Source organism: Puma concolor, chromosome C1 (assembly GCF_028749965.1).
Source record: "Puma concolor isolate L17-30 chromosome C1, mPumCon1.1.hap2, whole genome shotgun sequence".
In the NCBI taxonomy this organism is placed as follows: domain Eukaryota; kingdom Metazoa; phylum Chordata; class Mammalia; order Carnivora; family Felidae; genus Puma; species Puma concolor.
In genome coordinates, this window is record NC_141674.1 from 55,427,732 (window position 1) to 55,447,925 (window position 20,194).

General features: G+C 37.2%; 2 protein-coding genes across 2 annotated transcripts in view; one reads left to right on the plus strand and one right to left on the minus strand.

Annotated features, from left to right (window-relative positions):
• DYNLT5 (dynein light chain Tctex-type family member 5) overlaps nucleotides 1–1,113 on the plus strand; it is a 31,880-nt gene extending 30,767 nt beyond the window's left edge. The window contains exon 6 of the mRNA XM_025912482.2: nucleotides 482–1,113. Within this exon, the coding sequence (XP_025768267.2) occupies nucleotides 482–566 (85 nt within the window). The 3' untranslated portion in view covers nucleotides 567–1,113. The remainder of the gene's footprint in view (nucleotides 1–481) is intronic.
• A 7,770-nt stretch (nucleotides 1,114–8,883) lies between these two features.
• Nucleotides 8,884–17,555, minus strand: INSL5 (insulin like 5). Its single transcript, XM_086715172.1, is given in 6 exon segments — nucleotides 8,884–12,497; nucleotides 12,500–12,534; nucleotides 12,537–12,799; nucleotides 12,921–12,981; nucleotides 14,874–15,024; nucleotides 15,026–17,555. Coding segments are annotated over 6 exon segments (609 nt in total). The 5' UTR covers nucleotides 15,047–17,555; the 3' UTR covers nucleotides 8,884–12,419.
• Nucleotides 17,556–20,194: the final 2,639 nt, after the last annotated feature.

Sequence of the window (20,194 nt, forward strand, 5' to 3'; positions counted from 1 at the left end):
TGCTAAAGTGACCCAGTGCAGGTTTGAATGGATGGTATTAAAATTTACAGGGCTGAAATAGCTTATTATTCTGCTGGTTAATGTGGCTTGTATCATGGATCATTTATTTTTACGGAGCTTTCAACCCTTTGTGTGCATATGAAATGATGCTGAGGCGTTGTTCCTGGATGGTAAGTGAACTGCCCAGAGGACATTTGTTAAAGGTCAAAGACAAATTGTACACATGTGGAGAAAATTAGCAACGCTATAGTTCTAAGGAAAAAATGATGTGTAATTCATATCAAAAAGAATTTAACAGATGAGAAAACAGTTAATGCTTTATACTTTTGAAATATATTGATGTCTTATTTTTCTCAAAAACAACCTGTACTAAAAAAAAGAAAAAAATGTAACTTTTGAAATCCCTTTCCTTCTGCTTGTTCTGGCTTTTAAGGTAACTTTTCATTATGAATTGGTGAATTTTCATTATTTTTTCTCTTAGGGCCTTAGTGGGAATAGGACTATGTAATAATTCACTACAACCAATATTTGTCAACCTCCCTAGGCCAGTTTTGAATATGGATTAGATCATAAGTACAGTAAGTAAATGGACTGAATATTTTCTTTACACATTTGTGAACATCTCCCCTCTTGGAATGATAGCAGGGGCAATCATACTGCAATTTTGCATGAGTAAATTGGAATGAAGAAAATTCTTTAGGACATAGAAAGTCCATTACAAAAATGGCTTTATTTTTTTTAGAGTTCTGAAGTCTCATCCATGAGATAATTTCTTACCATCTGTCCTAGGCTGTGTTAGGAATCAAAACCTTAAAACATGATGGTAGTTAAAAAGCAAAAAAGGAAGCAGTTTACCCGCATACTGCCATGTACTGTAATTCAGACAGTCAATGATGAATTCTAGCAATTATATGGTACCATAAGAATATACAGTAAAAACTCGCTAATTGCAACTAACTTGGAGGAATACTGGTTATCATAGAAAGCTTTATGATAGAAAGTTTTGAGGGAGGTATTAGCTAACACCGTGGTGGTAATCATATTGTGAAATATAAACGTATCAGGTCAACACATTGTATACCTTACCCTTTTTTTTTCTTTTTAGAGAGAGAGACAGCACGAGCCAGGGAGAGGGGCAGAGAGAGAGAATCTTAAGCAGGCTCCATGCTCAAAATGGAGCCTGACATGGGGCTCCATCCCAGAACCCTGGGATCATGGCCTGAGCTGAATCAGGAGTGGGATGTTCAGCTGACTGAACCACCCAGGCACCCCTAAAACTTTATTTTAAAGAAATGACACTGTAAATTTGAGGAAATTGTTTCACTTTGAAACACCCTGAACTTTCCTAGTATTTTGCCTTTCCTATAGGTGTTCTGAAAGTGACATCCTTCTTCCCAGATCTCCACCCCTACCGTGGAGTCTTCACTCCTGCTTTTCCCTACCCAGAATGCCCCATCCCCCACTTAAAGTAACTCTCTTTACTTTTCAGCATCAGACTTGGGTCTTGGCTTTTCTCTAAATCCTTCTCCATCCATTCCTTCCTTCCTGTTCTCTCTCTTCTTTTATCTCTCATAGTTGGGCTCCTGATTATTCTCTAGCTAATTTGTGAATAATAGTTTTGTTTTCCTTACTAGACTGAAAACATCTTGAGTCTATGGACCACATATCCTGACAGCACCTAGCAATAAAATTGAACACATCTTAACTTTTCAAGCAGGAATCACATGCAGTGATTGCACTGTGCCACCTAACCACCAACAACAGAGATAATAGTAACACACAATTCGACTCTAGAGGAACTGGGAAGTGACCACAGAACAGGCTAGAATATGTTTTCATAAGAAAAGTCCAGAATATCTTTATCTGTTTAAGGGTATCAGGGAAGGCTTCATAAAGGAAGTAGCACTTACCTAGATTATGAAGTTGCTAAGTAGAAGTTCAATAGACAGAGGAGTTCAGAATACAGGAAGAAGTCTAGACTGGATAAAAACAAAACAAAACAAAACAAAAACCCACAGTATTGATGAAGATAAGTGGTTATAACTAACACTGGAAGGGTCCATGGATAGTAACATTAATGTCTGGGCAAGAAAGCCACACTCAGGCCATGGGTAGTCATCGAAGGCTTTTCATTCAGCTCATGGTGTATATGGAGTGATTCTTTAGGAAGACGAATGTGTCAGTAAAGAGCAGGAAGACTACTTAGAAGAAGGGAGAGGTAGTGAGAGGCTGAACAGTGTGAAATGGAAAGGAGAGGACAGTTGTCCGGAACCTTTTAAGAACAAAGGGCAGAGGGGCAGAGGGCGAAGTCTTCATGACCAGGCAAAGGGGAAAGAGGAGTCAGAAGTGGTTCTAAGGCAACACGATAAAACAGCTCTAGCCGTTTGCAGTCTCAGGTCTGAGTCCTGCTGTTCTAGTCACTAGTTAAGTAACCTTGAATAAATGACTCACCTGACTTAAGCCGAAACTTCCCCACCTTAAAGCAAAGCAATGATAACACCAGTCAGCATCTGCCTCACAGAGTTTGGAGTGAGGCAGGCGGTGGGGAGCTGACAGCCTAAGAGCCGGCCCCAGGAGGCTGAACATTGATTCTAAGGGAAAAGCTTGGAGGTGCAGCCTAAAACGAGCTTGTTTTAGCTTGCTAAAAACGAGCGAAAATACATGTTTGCTAAGTGCTTAACAGATGGGAAGTCCTCAATCAATAGTAACTCCGATGATTGGAGTTGAAAGTTTGAATCTGGGCAACTAAACCGATGGTCCTGTGAGCAAAAATAAAGAAGTCAGCAAGGAAGAATTTGAGAACTAAAATGCTAACCTTGATTTTGTACTTGTTGAATTTAAGTTAATAATGGGACGTTCAGATGGAAAAAGCCTGAGGCAGCTGAAAAAGTGGGACTGGGGCTGAGCTACATCAAGGTGAGAGGTTTAGACTTGGCAGTCATCCAGATTGAAACCTAACATCTTCCTCCTGCTTTATGAAATATTCATTAGCAGCAGCAAGTATAGTGAGTACTAATAGCAAATTACTGAAAATTCAGTTAACTCTGGGAATGTCAGCAGGAAACCCTCCCCCCAGAATCAGCAGGGAAAATTTCCCCCAACACCAAAATTAAATGATGCCTTTCTTTCTTTTTCTACTTTTAAAAAAATCTAAATGATCCATCTCTGTTGTCAGACATCATAAAAAATAAAAGGTTCTCTCAAAAACACATCAGCATATTGAATGGAAGTGTCAGTGCTGTTGTCTGTTGTCATTGTTAATAGGATGACTTTAAAGAAAATATAATAGGAGGCCCTTGCAACAGAGTCCAATAGATTACGCGCTGGGAAATTAAGCGCTACCCAGCTCACCGATTTTTTAAAACTGTTGGGAATTATCCAGTATAGAGGGTTATTTAAAAAACAACAGTTGAGAAATTAGAACTTTTAAATCTAGCATTTTAGAAAATAAACACTTGCCTTGTTGGGACCATTATTTGCCCTGTCTTTCTAGATATTATCAAAAAAACACATTAAGAAAACTCAATATTAAATAGTTACGGATAACGTACTATGCTTTTTTGCTCTCTCAGTTCTTGAAGTGGTGAACACCCACCACTTCTAATTTTCTCTGCTACTCCGCTTTTCCCTCCTGCAGTCTGTTCCCATCCTCATCGCCATGATGCTTTCACTAACAGCGGAACTGGTTCTCCAGGCCAAATTGGCCACACATTACTCTGGCCACGTTCCACCTCAGCTCTGTTCTGAATTCATTTCTTTTCAGCAGCAATGTGGTATAGTTGTTTTTGTTTGGAGGCTCGGGGTTTTTTTTGTTATTTTGTTATTTAAGCACAGACTTGACACATAGTCATTTTTGCTTCCAGCCTTTTTTAGCTTGTATGACTTTGGGCAAAGTGGCCAGTGCCCTGAGCCTCAGTTTTTTCAAAGGTAGAAATGATAATAATGATCACATCTTATTATTGATTTGTGGCCAATGACCACTGCTCGTGTTCTTGCCTTGAAGACTTAGAAGAAAAGTATCCATAAAATGTCTGGCCTATCATAGACCTTTATTGTGGACATCCAATTTCTTCCTACAGATCCTGTTTTCCTAAAGAATTGAGCATATGTTTTAGCAATTTCGGTTCACCCCATAATGTCATACCGTAGATTACCTGATGTTTTTTCTTTCTGTTCAAAGTTTTAATCATCTACTGCTAGATCTTTGACAAGTAATTTTTCCTCAAGTCCACATTTATTATGAAACCCTATTTATCTCCAAATTAACCTCTTTTTGCTAATCTCTGCCTGTTTTTATACTGCTTGCAATCAGATGTCTTGCCTCCACTTCAGTACTTACTTGGTTTCTTTTAATGTTTTTGCTTATTGCTACTTGTTTTTTCCTGTCTTAGTGTCCATTTGATCTCATATGTTCTCTTCCCTTCTACACATGCGTGAACACATACTAGAACACGACTATAAGGTTTATTGAGGCTTAAATATGTTAAGTATCTGATTAAAGTTTCCTGTAATTTCTCCTCGGTAGCTTTCATCACAGTTTAACTACAGTACACAACTTTTTCTTCCCCCTAGTGCAGGACACAACTTGAAACTTGTGGTTCTCCACCCACCCACTAGGCTATTTCCCTACTTAGCAAGGCAAGGAACCAGTATAACCAGTATGGGAAACACTAAGTTTCACTTTACATTTGTAGTCATAAAAGGAAAATTGTTGCTTCCCACAAACCATGAGGGTGGATCATCTAAATACCAAAAGAACAGAATATCCAGCCTGATTTGTGCAGGGGGTGCTGGAAATCATTTTTAAAGTTCATATGAGAAATATTAAGCTTAGCTGTTATTTCATTTCAGAGAAAAATAAACTGTATGTTGTTAGTTAATTATAAAAATACATTATCTTTATATTTTTTAAAGAAAATTTATTCTATAACAAGAATTTTACTTTGGTAGGAGAGCTAAAAATTTAAAAATACAGCTAAGTTGCTTATTTGCATCCTTGTTCAAAAACATAAATAAAAGTCTTCTAAGGACTCACTCTAGAGAGTTGGGTCAACCTGAGAAAATTAGACAATTAGGAAATGTCCTTAAGCATAGGTCAGAAAACAATAAGGGGCCAGATAGTAAATATTTTCAGCTTTGTAGACCATATGGTCTCCCACTTAACTACTTAACTCTGCCATGGAACGCAAACGCAGCCATGGACAGTAAATAACCATGTAAGTGTGCTGTGTTCCAATAAAACTTTATTTGTGTAACTGAAAGTTTAATTTTCTATATTTCTCATGTATCATGAAGTTACTCTTCTTTTGACTTTTTTTTCCAACTATTTTCAAAGTAAAAACCCTTCTAGTACGTAAGCCATACAAAATCAGATGATAGGGGATATTTGACCCATGGGCCATAGTTTGACCACCTTTGTTCTAAAGGGTTCATCTTAGTGGAGGAAGAGAATTAGAATCATAATAAGGAAGTTGAGATTTTAATATATCTAGCAGAAAGTGGAAAGTAACCAGCAATGACATAGAAAAAGACAATAACATTTCTAAATTAATAAGTGAGAAATGCAAACAAAAATATTAAAATAAATACTAGATTATATGGAATATAATCAAGTATATCATGTCACTCATTAAACATGAATTTGCTTCATTTTCTTATCAGATTGAATTAACAAATAAAAGCCACAAATAAATAAAAAAAACACATTCAGTTCTTCTGATTTACAACATATCAAAGTAAAGAATATTACACCATAATCAGATTTATTCTGAGGATGCAGAGAAATCTCAACATAAGGAAGACTATCAAAGTAATTCTTCATTTTAACAAAAGAGAAAAATATATGATGAAGTTAAATAGGTATTTGATAAAATCGAGAAGCTGCTTATAACAAAATAAATTCTTAAGCAATACATAATAGAATAACACTCTTAAGATGGCCAATAATATATATACATATATAATGTAAAGACTATTGCTTTACTATTTATTTTTAAAAATATTTTAAACAGCAAACATTATACTGAGTACTGAAATGTTAAAGCCATTTCCATTAAAATTAGGAACATGAAAGAGATGCTTACTATCATCACTGTTGAGAATTCTTGAGTGGTTCCCCTCCCTGTAAGGCTCTCCCTAGCCACCTTGTCTCAAATCTACTCCACCACCAAACCTTCCTATCCCCCTCCCATACTTTCTTTTCTCCTGAGCATCAGTCATTATTTAATATTTCTATTGTTTACGTCTGCCTTCCACTAGAATATACACTTTATTCATCTGTTTTATTCACAGTTGTATCCATAGAATCCACAACAATGCCTGGCATTAATCTCAATAAAGCATTGCTGCATGAAGAATATGAAGCAATAAATATTGGAAGAGATAAAATTACCTTTTTATTACCAGATGATAATATTGTATACCTAGAAATCCCAAGATAAACTAGCAAAGCAGCCATTAAATTTAATAAAATCACTGGACAAGGCTCTGGAGAAAAGATGAATGTACAAAAATCAAGATTTTTCTTTGTACCACAGTAAGATTTAGAAACGAGCATGGGGGAAATTTCTCATTCACAGTGGCAAATAAAAGTGGCAAATGAAAAGGTAATATAAAAAGGTGCAAGATGTACATAATTAACATTACAAAAAATTATTAAAAGGAATAAAATGCTATATTATTATAGAAACATATTTTGGATAGGAATTCTTAATATCATAGAATATGATATTTCCTTCATTAGTATAAATGCAATGCAATTCAAATTGTAATTCCAATAAAGTTTTTGGGGAACAAAATAACATAATTATAAAATCCATATGGAAGAATCTATGTTTCATAATAGCCATAAAAATTCCCCCCAGAAACCGAATCTATAAGGATGGACAGCTTTTCTTAAAAGATATTAAAATTTCCCATAAAATCACTGAAATCAAAGTAGTATGTGGCTAGTTCACAATAAGTAGAGAAGTGAACACAAGAAAGGCCCTATAATAGTTCCAAATGTAATGAAAAAAACATATGACTAAAGTGACATGAAATTTACATGGGCAAAGATGGTTCATTTAATAAATAATGCAGGAAAAATGTTCTGTCCCTTTGGAAGAAAATGAAAATTAAACACTTCACTCTATACAAAAATAAGTGTAATGTGGGTTAAATTTACTTTTTTAAAATGTATTTATTTATTTTGAGAGAGAGAGCACTTGTGCGTTTGCGAGAGAGGGGCAGAGAGAGAGAGAGAGAGAGAGAGAGAGAGAGAGAATCCCAAGCAAGCTCTGTGCTATTAGCATGGAGCCAACCAGGGGCTCAAACTCACCAACCATGAGATCATGACCTGAGCCTATAACAAGCAGGACGCCTAACCGAGCCACCCAGGCACCCCTAATGTGGGTTAAATTTAAATGCAAAAGATATAAAACAAAATTATCAGAATAAAACATAGTAGAATTCTTTTACAACCTCGCACAAAGGGGGATATTCCTAAGCAAAGCAGAAAATACAGAAACTATAAAAGACAGATATTGACAAAAGACTAAGTGAAGTCAAGACATACCAAAGAGGGGGAACGTATTTTTCTCAGATGACATTCAAAAAATATCCTTAATATTAAAGAACTTTGAAAAGTAACAAGAAAACTATTATAAATACATTTAAAAATGGGCAAAGCACAGAAACAGACTAATTTACAGAAGAGAAAATACAAATGTCCAATAAATCCAAAGGTGACCATAGCCATGATAATGCCAATAAAGTAAAAAATTATATTCAGTATTTCACCTTTAAGAGTTGCAAATTTTTAGCAAGTGCAGTAACACTATGAATAGGTGAGGATATAGAGAAATATGTACTCACACGAATTTCTTGTAGGAATATGGATTAATACAAACTTTTTAAATGGTAATCTCTTGGTATATGTTTTTTTAAATTTTTTTAATATTTATTTATTTTTGAGAAATAGAGATAGAGACAGAGTGTGAGCGGGGGAGGAACAGAGAAAGAGAGGGAGACACAGAATCCAAAGCAGGCTCCAGGCTCTGAACTGTCAGCACAGAGCCTGATGCGGGGCTGGAACCCACAAACTGCGAGATCATGACCTGAGCCAAAGTTGGACGCTTCACTGACTGAACCACCCACGTGGCCCTCTTCATATATGTTTTTAAATTTAAAATACACATACCAAAATGTTACTGAAATATCTCCAAGATATATTACATACAACAACAGGATGCAAGTAGTATGGTAGTCACTTTCTGTGTAAAATAGTATGATAGGGGCACCTGGGTGGCTTAGTTAAGGGTCAGGTCATGATCTCACGGTTTGTGGGTTCTAGCCCTGTGTCGGGCTCTGTGCTGACAGCCCAGAGCCTGGAGCCTGCTTCAGATTCTGTGTCTCCCTCTCTCTCTCTGCCCCTCCCCTGCTTGCGCTCTGTGTCTCTCTCAAAAGTAAATAAACATTAAAAAATCTTTTTTAAATAGTATGATAAACCCAGTAGGTATTGTATTGGAGTAGGTTAATTCCTGTAAAAAAAAAAAAAAAGAATCAAACATCAAACTACTGGGTGCCTGGGTGGTTCATTTGGTTAATGAATGACTCTTGATTTCAGCTCAGGTGGGGCTCCATGTGGGGCTCCATGCTGGGTGGATTCTCTCTCTCCCTCTCCCCTGCTTGCACACTTTCTCAAAAAAAATGAAAAATAGGGGCGCCTGTGTGGCGCATTCAGCCAGGTCACGATCTCGCGGTCCGTGAGTTCGAGCCCCGCGTCAGGCTCTGGGCTGATGGCTCAGAGCCTGGAGCCTGTTTCCGATTCTGTGTCTCCCTCTCTCTATGCCCCTCCCCCGTTCATGCTCTGTCTCTCTCTGTCCCAAAAATAAATAAACGTTGAAAAAAAAAATGAAAAATAAAACGAAAAAAATTTTTAATGTAAATACATAAAATAACTCAAAGGCTATTACTTGCTAAGTTGAGGAATAGTATGAATGATTTTAAGGGCTAGTCTTGGAGTGGCACATATCACTACTACTCACATTTAATTGGCCAAAATTAGTCACGTGACCACATATACCTGCAAAGGAGACCGAGATATAGTCTAGCTGTGTGACCAAAAGGAAGAGGAGAAATTTTGGAGGACAGTTAAAAATCTCTGCTATAGATAGATTAATAGGCAGATAGGTAGGTAGATAGATGAGAGATAGGCACAGATATAGAGCAAGCTATCTAACTGTATTTGTAGCTACACTATATAAATTCAATATAAACATTTCTTTTCTGGCAGAAATTATAAGAAACTCTTCATAAGGGTTATACTATTACTTTAGAACCAAATGGAAGGCAATGAAGTTTTGTTTTATTTCACACTTCTCTGGATTATTTGCATTTCCTAACTTGATACATATATTTTTCACCCATCCTGACTATGGGATTTATTTAAGTGAAGAGAGTAGGTCTCATTTTTCTTTTTTGTTTCTCCATGTACTTAAATTATATAGATACATTTTAAATAACTATAAGTATATATCAAATAAATAGTAACTACTACAAATATCCTGAAAAAATAAACATGCCTTTTTTCTTAGCAACTTGATAAGCTATCCCATTAAAGTAAAAGTGTCAATATGTAAGGGTACATAAACAAGGCTGTTTACTTCATCTTTATTTATAATGGCAACTACTGCAAACAACTTGAATATCTGTTGATGAACTCTAAAAACATACATGTTCTAGAATAGGAACTCTCAAACTTTTTGGTCTCAGAACTCTTTATACTCTTAAAAATTATTAAGAACTGCAAAGGGCTTTTGTTTATGTGGGTTGAATTTATCCAGATTTATCATACTGGCATTTAAAACAGAAACTTAAAAATATTTATTAACGCATTTAAAAATAATAAACCTACCACATATTAACACAATAACATTTTATGAAAAATATCTATTTTCACAAAACAAAATACATATGTTGAAGAATGACCCTGTTTTATATTTTTACAAGACTCTAAGGACTGCCTTTATAAAATACAGCACAATTTTCATTATCAGCTTCTGCTTTCAGTCTGTTACTGTGTGTTATACTGATTGAATATATGAAAAGAAAAGTCCAGCCTCACAGAAAATCTAGATATTTAGTTGAAAAAGGGAAGGTTATTTTAAAAGATTATTTTGTTTCATTAATTTAAGATGATTTCTATTTTATTTAATGAAATTATCTTTTTAGATCATTTTGATATTCTTTTTTAATATTATACCAAAACTTGACAAGTAGCTGTTTATTAAAGGTTAGTTGCAATGTAGAATCTGAAATCACATCAATGAATTTTTGTACCGTTAGATTAAAATCTTTATTTTGCACATTAAATGGGTCTTTTCCCCACTCATGATTTTGTAATATCATGCATCCATCATTTGGAAAATATTGGTTCACTGAGTTATGCAGATCTCCCAAATGTTAACGCATTTCACTACACGATATCAAAAAGTAAAATTCATTAATATCACCACTGGTGCCCATGGTAGAGGATAAAAGTTTTTTAAAATTGCTTGGAAGCTTGAATTTTATCATCAGCAACAACTATTGTCAATTGTTTTTCTTGAAGTGAGGCTCATTTTGTTCATTTTCACATTTTTTCGTTTAATTTCAAATACCATATCTGAATAACTACAGTTTTTCAGTCTTTCTTTAAAAAAAAAAAAAGATGCTTCACGGGAAAAGCAGCTAGTTTAAGTTCACAATTCAATCAGGTAAGTGCTTTACCATGAGATCACCATCACACTCCAGTATGCTGCAAAAGCACTTCATGCAGTCTCCCCATTTCACACCCACCCGTATTGAAAAGGCATGTATTCAAAGACTGAGACTTAATACGATTTTCACCACTTCATCAATGGACATTCTTCCAGTCACACACACACACACACACACACACACACACACACACACACACAAATCGCAAACCCAAAAACCAAACGAACAAAAATACCCGGGGAGTTCCTGGTGGTGAAGAATACATTGACCACCAGTACAGTTTGATGTGACTGCCTTCGTGCTAAGCAGCCTAAGTTTGAATCCAGTAACACCACCCTCCTTAGCTGTCTGTGGCTTAGGACATGTTTACCTGATTCCACTGAGCTTTAGTTTCTTTATCTGCAAAATGGTGATGAAGTGTACTGTCCACACTCATAGGTTTCCTGCAACAAATGTGTTAAAATGTTTAAATGCCATGCACAAGGCTTTGACACAGTTTAAGTGCCCAGAATGTAGTAGATGGATTTCAAATACAGACTGTAGTAGTAATAAGACCAGCACCACAGACGAACAGAGAGTGTATTGTTACAAACCACTGGGGAGTTGAATGTCAGAGTTAGAAATGAAAACATAGTTTTGTGATTTCCTTATTTTGTCTGTCTGTAAAAACATCCAATTGTGTCACGAGATTTGGCTATACAGGTCTCAGTTTCTTAATTTCTAGAAGGAGAATGCAATGTCCTTTTTAAAAAAAAAATATTTATTTTTATTTATCTTTTGAGAGAGAGAGAGAGAGAGAACACAAGGAGGGGGCAGAGACAGAAAGAGACACACAGGATCCTAAGCAGGTTCAAGGCTCTGAGCTGACAGCAGCGAGCCTGATGCAAGGCTCCAACTCACCGACTGTCAGATCATGACCTGATGACCTGAGCGGGAAGTCGCAGGTTCAACCGACTGGGCCACCCAGGTGCCCCAACACAATGTCCTTTTATCTCAGCAGTAGGAAGGCAAAACCAAAGCAGCCCAGACTATAGGAAGGAGCTCATTACTCAAATATTCTCTGGGTTTTAGGGAGATCTAACTGATACACATATGTCTCCAGCTATCCTCACGTAGAAGGGCTGCATATTAGGAAACATTTATTGAGCACTTAAAGATGTTTTGAGAAAAAGTACTTTGTTTAGATTCTTATACTTGACCACGAAACAATGTTTAAATTCTCAGTTAATAATATACAGCAACCCAAAAGTTAAGAGTGGATAGTTATTTCTGGATGATGAGGTAAGAGTTGATTTTTATTTTCTTTTTATGCTTATTTTTTTAACATTTTCCTACCATCAGCATAATCTGCTTACTGTTTTAAAGTTATTTTAAAATTTTTTACAAGAAGAAAATCACAGTGAGCTTGGTTTATGGCATTTTAACTGCAATTTTGCACGGCATTTAAAATTTCAAAAGATTAGTTAAAATTTGAAAAGAACAGTGCATTCACTTTGGCAAAGAGAGAAAATACACTTCATTGTGGTTTTAACTATTGATCCACAACTTTTAGGAAAGAAAGATTGCCTAGCCCAAAGCTATTATTTTCATAACACAATGCAAGTGTTGTACTGAGCAGTAAAACACCGTGATTAAGCGCATGCTCAAAGCTCTACCTTCATCGGGCATCTGCTCTTGTCTTAACAAAGAGCACGCAAATCAGTCACGGAACAGCCATCAGTGCAGCACAATGTCTGTAAGTCTTGTCCTGACAAGAGACCCAAAGCTTCTTTGAGCCCCAAAGCCCTTGGCCAGCTGTTCATCCTGATGTCTCTTCTCTCCTGAGGAATCCACCTGCGGAAAGTGTTGCACCAGGCTTTCCTCCAAAACTTCATTCATGCTCATCTGGAAGTTAGAAGTAGTTTCTTCTCTCAGCTGTACGGAAGAGAGTCTCAACAAAGAAGGAAGGTTGTAGCCAAATTCTGCACTTGGGGATGTGCATTGGGTGTTTTTAAAGGAAATTGAGTCCTGCACATCATTTTCTTTAAATGTTGGTCTGGCTTCAGAAAGATTAGACATTCTGGGGAGAACTTAGTCATCTCCACCTTCCTGGATCTGCAGGAGAGGAAACATCAGAGCGGAGAGAAGGAGTGACAACAACCTGTGTCCTGCAGCCAATGAGGAGCCAAGTCCAAGTTCACCTTCTGTTGTACTGGCTACCACTGCTCCATGACCAGCAGCCTCCAAGGTATTCGTTACATGCTATAAATAAAAAACACACAAACAAAAATAACCCTTGTGTATGCCCTGCAAAGTTGATCAGTAAGGAAGGAAGTGGAGAGATTTAAACCTCTATGTCTGAAAACCAAAAGTGGTTCCCCCTGTTATTAGGGTGTTGTTCCCAAAGTCCTCCCTCAATTTAACTACATTCCAATTTATTTATCAGCACCTTAGCACACTGGCAAGCTCCAAGAAAACTTACATGAATGAATGCTGATTAATAAGCCAGTAATGGATTGAATAAATAATATATGAGAAAATACTCTGAAAAGTACTCTGTGAAAGATTAAATAAACTGTATTCTGATGTCAGCGGTGTTAAAACAGAGCCTTGCACAAACATCCGTTCAACTGCCCGATGTGTTTCATAGATATTCCAAATGCATTCTTTCTAGTGCATTTTGGCTTGCTAATCCAGAGATGGATAAATTATGCTAAATCTGGTAAATTAGGTTTACTCTCTTGAGATTAAAAGCACTTATTATATCTGCTAACATCTAGTAACTATGTAACTCCCACTCAATGTGGGAGTGATGAGTTCATAATTTTTCAAGAAATTAGCCCAACAAAATATAAAAACCGTGGGTCATTTTCTAAAATATTTTCGTTTACCAAAGTCATTTGCAACTGCATTGAAACTTTTACATTCATATATGTGGTTATGACATTTATTATGTGATCACATTTTCCTGTTTTAACTTTTTATTGTAAGACATAACCAACACAGTTAATTATTAAAATAGAACCTTAAATAAATTCTACATCATACTTTAATATGGGATTAGCAGAAAGAATTCCAGTTAAACATCTTGAATTGAAAAATGAAGAGGGGTGCCTAGGTGGCTTGGTCCGTTAAGCGTCTGACTCTGGATTTCAGCCCAGGTCATAATCTCACAGTTGGTGAGATCAAGCCTCACCGTGGGCTCTGCGTTGACAATGCAGAGCCTCCTTGGGATTCTCTCTCTCCCAATCTCAGCCCCTCTCCCACTCGCACGGGTGCGCATGGATGCACGCGCTCGCTCTCTCTCAAAGTAAATGAATAAACATTTTTTTTTTAATGAAGAAAAGCCGTGAAATCAGTCCCCTCAGTATTCCTGAAACATGTTAGTTAGGTTCATTCCCACCTCAACATTCTGAGCAAACAATTCCTACTAGAATTCCCACTAGAATTTCACTTCACCCCACTTGCCATAACTCCCCAAATCCTATACGTCCTTTAGGGCCTCCATCAAACACCACTGCCTCTATCATTTATTACAGCAGTTCACCATCTTCTTTTTCCCATCTGAGACACAGTATAAACAAAGACCTCAGCTCTTGAAGCCAGATAGACTTGGTTTGCCCCCTAGCCACACTACCTACCAGGTGGGTGAACAACTTTGTTCCCAGTAAAATGGTAAATTGTGGCAATATTACTTCACAGGATGCTTATCGTCAGACTGAATGAAATGTTGTACATGAAACTATCTGGCACTTAGTAAGTGCTCAATAACAGATTCTTTCCTTGTGTCCTTATTTAGCACCTGCCTTAATTCCAACTTATTATATTCTGTAATTGTCCATGTATGAAATTATCCATGCTACTTCAACATGTCCCTTAGCATCACATGCTTCTATTCTCCATAGCACCTGCCATAGATGTTGAGATCATCAAAGTAGTTATGCAACCAAATGACTTCAAGCTGGAGACTAAAGAAAACAAGGTCTTTACTGTCTGAAAGGTAGCAAGCTCATGTCTTTCCCAAGCCAAATTCAATTTATTTTGATAATTAACCCCTGAAACTGATGTAGAAGTGGCTTAGCAGTAATTAGAGACATACTAAAACAAGCCTGGGGAAAAAAAATAAATGAAGAAGTCACATGAGTTAATGTTACCTTGACTTTGAGGGATTCCTTCCGGGTGCCTTCTCTACCTAGGGCCAGCACAGGTATAGATGACTGCTTTTAGTACTCTAGTCCACAGAGCTTCTATAGACTCCTCAAGCGTCACTTCTGAGATGGCAAGAAGGACAGAAAATAGAAACAAAAGTCAAAATGGAGCCCTTCATCTTGCTGAATAAGAATCTGACGTGGTGAATATTGCCAAATCAAGTTTTGAACTCACCTTCACACTTGTCCAATTTATACTAGCTTTCCTGACATTTTATTGGTCAGAATCTCATTTTAACAATATTTGCAAAGCACATAGGTTACACTGTGAAGTTTTGATAATGTGCCTTTATGATTATTGCTAGTTATTCAGTCACTTCTGAACACCATCACTTACCATTAGCGGCATCCATGAGACAATAAACAGGATGCTCTCTTGGAAGACATCCGGAAAACACAAGCTTTGGAAGTAGCCAAGTAGGACTTTCAATGTCAGCCTTGTCACTTACTAAGTGACATGGGGCAAGTTTTAAACCCTTTAAACTTTGATAAGCATATCTTTAGAGTGCGAAAACCTATCTTGTAAGAGTTTTTCAGTATCGAAAGCAATACCTTCTCAAAGCCATGAGAAAACTAACTTAAGAATTTGTGTTTGGGGCACCTGGATGGGTCAGCCAGCTAAGCTTCTGACTTTGGCTCAGGTCATGATCTCACAGTTCCTGAGTTCGAGCCCTGAATTGGGCTCCGTGCTGACAGCTCTGAGCCTGAAGCCTGATTCAGATTCTGTCTCCCTCTCTCTCTGCCCCTCTTCCGCTCTCACTCTGTCTCTCAAAAATAAACGTTTAAAAACATTTAAAAAAATTTGCATTCTTGTGTTTTGAATTTGAATCTTCGTATCCCACTTAGATGATCTAGAATCTTAACCAAAATATTTAACCTCTCCAAGAATTCTTCTCTGTAAAATTGTGATAGTAACTGCTTCTTTTTTTTAATTTCTTTTTTTAACATTTATTTATTTTTGAGACACAGAGAGACAGAGCATGAACAGGGGAGGGTCAGAGAAGGAGACACAGAATCTGAAACAGGCTCCAGGCTCTGAGCTGTCAGTACAGAGCCCAACGCAGGGCTGGAACTCATGGACTGCGAGATCATGACCTGAGCTGAAGTCAGACACTTAATCAACTGAGCCACCCAGGCGCCCCAATAACTGCTTCTTAAAACTAATGAGATAACGTGTGTCTTGCTTGACAATATAAACATTTATCTTCTTCCCTCACCATTGGGATGGACTAGAAAACATAACTTTCCTTTAGAATACAGGGGAAGTTCTCTGACTAGAATCTTCCTTGTTATCCTTCACCCCATGACTTAGGCATGCATTAATCAATACATATTTTTTATAACAGAAACCCGAATACATAAACTCTCAATGAGCCAAATAATGAAATTTCTCTTGTAAACTTTCTGAAAGTGCTCATTCTGGCAAAGCTCTTACCTAAACTAGGAAAGCTGGAGTTTGAGATCTTAAAGAGTTGTTGACTCACTTTTTAGCAAATTGAAAACTAATCTTTTAAATTGATTCCTCTTGTGTGATCTCTGGTTGGAAAAAAAATCCGTTCAGCCAGTGATCAAGATCATATCACCCATACTTCTTGTGGCATTGCCATTTTTCTGCAGGGAAGCCAGAAAACAGAATAAGAAAATCAATGCTCTGATCGAAAGCATTTCTGACTCTGAAAAATAAATATATTACTTCAAAGAATTGTTGCTTTCTCAATCTCTCTGGCTGCAGTAGGGAGAGTGGATTAAGGGGAGCAAGATTTGAGGGAGGAGAAACAAACAAAAAAGGCTTTGGCAATAATTTAGATGAGATATGATGTGCTCGCAACTAAAGTCATTGCAGAAAGGATGGGGCAGATGGCAGTATTCAAAAAATAGGAGGGCTTGGTACAAATTAGATATCAGGGATAAGGAGGCCAAAAATGGTACTTAGGTCTCTGGCTCACACAACTGGGAGGTAGGAGGAGAGTCATTTTGCTAAGAAAGGCACATAATGTGCAGGAATGGTTTTGACATCAGACAGAGCTACCTTATCTTTTCATAGGTCAATATGGCAGGTGAATCTGTCATTTATCAACTCCAGAGGGGCATCTGCATGACCAAGTCTAGCACACCCACAACATCAGCAATTATTTAGCCATTTATTACCAACTTCTTCCCTTCTTTGGAGATTTATACTGCCCATCTTGATAATGCCAGGTGTAACATAGCTCTGCAATAAACCTGTGATCAGTAGCTATGGGCTGGGCTTCTGTACAACCCAGGAGAGAAATATTCAGCCAAGGGATGATCCCTATCCTGGATGTCAGATGCACTCGGGTACCTCTGAACTCTGCTACCATCCCCACTTTATCCCCCTGGGCTCAAAATAGTCTCTTCTGCCAGCTGTTAAGACGTCATCAGGGTTTACGTTAGTTTGGGATGCAAATGCAAGGCCAGTGGGACCTGAACTCAGCCTGAGACCAAAGGGAGGCAAACTAATCAGGTCGCGTTCCCAGATAAAAAGCTAATACCAATAATGAAAGCCCTAGTTGTGGCGTTTCCATTTTGAGGGCTTTACTTTTGCCATTTGTGAATCAAGAGAGTTGGACTCAATTACCTAGGGCTCCCTTGAACTTGAAATGCTAAGTCTTCAGGGCGCCTGGGTGGCGCAGTCGGTTAAGCGTCCGACTTCAGCCAGGTCACGATCTCGCGGTCCGTGAGTTCGAGCCCCGCGTCAGGCTCTGGGCTGATGGCTCGGAGCCTGGAGCCTGTTTCCGATTCTGTGTCTCCCTCTCTCTCTGCCCCTCCCCCGTGCATGCTCTGTCTCTCTCTGTCCCAAAAATAAAATAAAATAAAAAAAACGTTGAAAAAAAAAAAAAGAAATGCTAAGTCTTCTTATGATTATCTGATTCCTTTACTCCTGACCCAAAACCTTTCTATGGCTCAGCATTACCTGGAGAATAAAATCCAAACAGCCTGGCATTCAAAGCTCTTCATCCAGGCCTTCAAATATCACTCCTTACACGTAACTCAAGGTACAACCAGAGAAGATAACCAAAATGAAAATGAATCTTTCCATCTTTTGACCAAAAAGAGTTTGTTTCTTGTACCTCTGACTAGAGCATTTAATCCTTTCTATTTGGAGGTTGACATGACTTTTCCTTCTCATCTAGTCTGCAGCTCAGTTTACTATCTGTGTGGCTTTAAATATGTAATTGTCTTCTCTGAGTTTAGTTTCTTCATCTGTGAGGAGATACTAATCTGCATTATATTACATGCTTTATGTAGGATAATATATGATGTTTAACAGATGCTCAATAAATTAATGTGATATGCAAGAGATTAGAAATGCATTTTTTGGCTGCAACTAGCTACTATGGAAGGCTTTTATGTATAACTCTTGATCTCAAAACTATCCAAAAATTTGCACTGCTCTGGTCTTTTTCTTTCCTTCCTTCATTCTTTCCTCTCCTTCTTCATTCCTCTCCTCTTCCCACAAATACATTCTAAAAGCAGAACCTTAGAGTACTATTTCTGAAAGTATTGTCTTTAGGACATGAGTCTTTGAAGATGGTCTTTGGAAAAAAAAATCCTATAGTAATGGTCCCTTTTTTTGTAGATTAATGATGCATGTTATATATACGGGCTCAGGGAAGACTTATAGTTAGGAAACTTCTTTAATTTTTTGAATTCAATATTTCCCAAACTTATTCAACCCCAGAACATCTTTCACCATGAAGTTGACTAATATTTGGAATAGTTGTGAATTTCTAGGGGAGATATATTTCCAGTTCTCTTCCTCTCAGGCACATGGTGGGATTCTATTTCCCTGTTCTTTAAAGTTGCATGTGGCCATGTGACATACTTTGGCAAATAAAAGGTGATTGGAAGTAACATATGCCACTTTTACCTGGCATTTAAGGATTGGTGCATGATTCCCCAGTCCTCCCTCTCTTTCACCTTGATGACCGACATCATTCTTGATGGAACCTGGTCTCTGGTCAAAAAAATATAAAATGAGACCACCTGCTCACCTGTAATGAACATGTAATGTACACGAGAAGTAAATTCTCACCATTTAAAGCCGCTGAGATTTGGCAATTATTGGCTGTGGCAACGTAATCTGATTTATTCTCACTGGTATAATTATCTTAAAGTTATTTACATTCTTATAGATGTAGAGAATGTTTATATGATCCAAGTTTTTGTACCAAAGCAAAGTAAGATCAGTTATCTGGACTTAACAGCTGGAATTAATTACCATGTGTTCAATATGATTGATAATATGAAGATCCACAATTAACATGAACCAAAAATCCAAATTAACAACCAATGGATTGAGTAAACGTATGTTTCATCTATAAATTGCTTATCGAGGAACTATGGTCACAAGAACATCTAATACATGGTGTTAGAACAGGTTGGCATGAGTTGTAAGTACTGTCTGTGGCATTCAGATTTGGAAAATCAGATTTCAGTTCTGCCATTTAATATCTATGTGACCTTAAATACTCAATGTCTCTGAATCTCAGTTTCTTCACTTGTAAAATAGAGATAATAATGTTGACTTTATTAGGGTGGTTGTGAGGATTAAATTATGCAGAGTACTGTCAGAGTCTCTAGCACAAAAGGAACTTTGAATAGATTGATCATTCATAGTAATGACAAGAACCATAGTTCTACCAAATGTTATACTGTGTCATAGTGGACACAGTCATGTTAGAATACTAGAGTTTTAATACTGGTACTGTAGCTTCCAGCTAAGAGAGCTTGAGAAGGTAATTTAAACTGTAATTTGATTTTCTAATTTGTAACATGGAAAAATATCACAGGATCGAATGAAGCAATGTTAATTATAGCACTGATAAATTATAAAGTGTAACACATACAGTTATTTTATGATAATGATGATTATAAAATCACTCTACAAATTTGTTAGCAAATGCTGATTGATTTTTATTCATACTTCTTGCTTCTAGAGGGTGTTTTCATTGTGAGGCACCACGTTCATCCAGCTATTCTTGGGAGTCATTCCTAACTCCTCATTCTCCCTCTCTTCCTTGCCTAAAACCTCTTTTGTGCATACACATCCATTAAGTCATGAAGTCTCACAGATTCTGCTTCTGACTTTCTCTGCGATCCACTCATTCCTCTTTATCCCCTCTGCCGTGATCTCCACTTTGATTTAGAGACTGCAACAGTCTTTCAATTGGCTCCGTATCTTTCATCAAGCCATGGTTTACACTGCTGCCAAAATGATCTTTCTAAACGTGCTTATTTTCTTA